The sequence below is a fragment of the Penaeus monodon genome, chromosome 33 (assembly GCF_015228065.2).
Source record: "Penaeus monodon isolate SGIC_2016 chromosome 33, NSTDA_Pmon_1, whole genome shotgun sequence".
NCBI classification, from domain to species: Eukaryota; Metazoa; Arthropoda; class Malacostraca; order Decapoda; family Penaeidae; genus Penaeus; species Penaeus monodon.
The window spans coordinates 34,387,228-34,387,715 of record NC_051418.1 but is presented as its reverse complement, the minus strand read 5'-3'; the positions used below and the strand labels follow the sequence as shown (position 1 = coordinate 34,387,715).

General features: G+C 70.9%; 1 protein-coding gene across 1 annotated transcript in view; it reads right to left on the bottom strand.

The window, feature by feature from the left end:
* LOC119594425 (homeobox protein XHOX-7.1'-like) overlaps positions 1 to 488 on the bottom strand; it is a gene marked incomplete in the record, with an annotated part of 3,420 nt that overhangs the window by 386 nt on the left and 2,546 nt on the right. The window contains 1 exon segment of the mRNA XM_037943486.1: positions 1 to 484. Coding sequence (XP_037799414.1) covers positions 9 to 484 — 476 coding nt within the window.

The following is a 488-nucleotide window of genomic DNA, read 5'->3' as shown; positions in this document are numbered from 1 at the left end:
GGGAGGAGCTACTGGAGACAGGGCGCCCCTGCTGCCCCCCCCGCGGCGCTGGAGGGCACGGAGAAGGGCTGCGGCGGCCGCGGGTCCTGGCCGGGGATGTGCCGCAAGCTGGGAGGCAGCTGGTGCGGGTGCGACAGCGCCGGCGGCAGGAGGAAGGGCGGCAGCAAGGACGCGGGCGGCAGGAGGGGCGTGTGCGGCAGGAGCGGCCGCGAGCTGTAGCGCAGCCTCTCCAGCTCGGCCTCCTTGAGGCGCTTGTCCTTGGCGCGGCGGTTCTGGAACCAGATCTTGACCTGCGTCTCCGTCAGGCTGAGCGAGGCGGAGAACTCGGCGCGCTCGGCGATGCTCAGGTACTGCTTCTCGCGGTACTTCTTCTCGAGCGCCAGCAGCTGCTGCGTGGTGAAGGGCGTGCGCGGCTTCCGGTTGGGCTTGTGCTTCCGAAGGGTCACTTTGACGGGCCCCAGGAACTTCGGCGGCTCCGGAGACTCTGC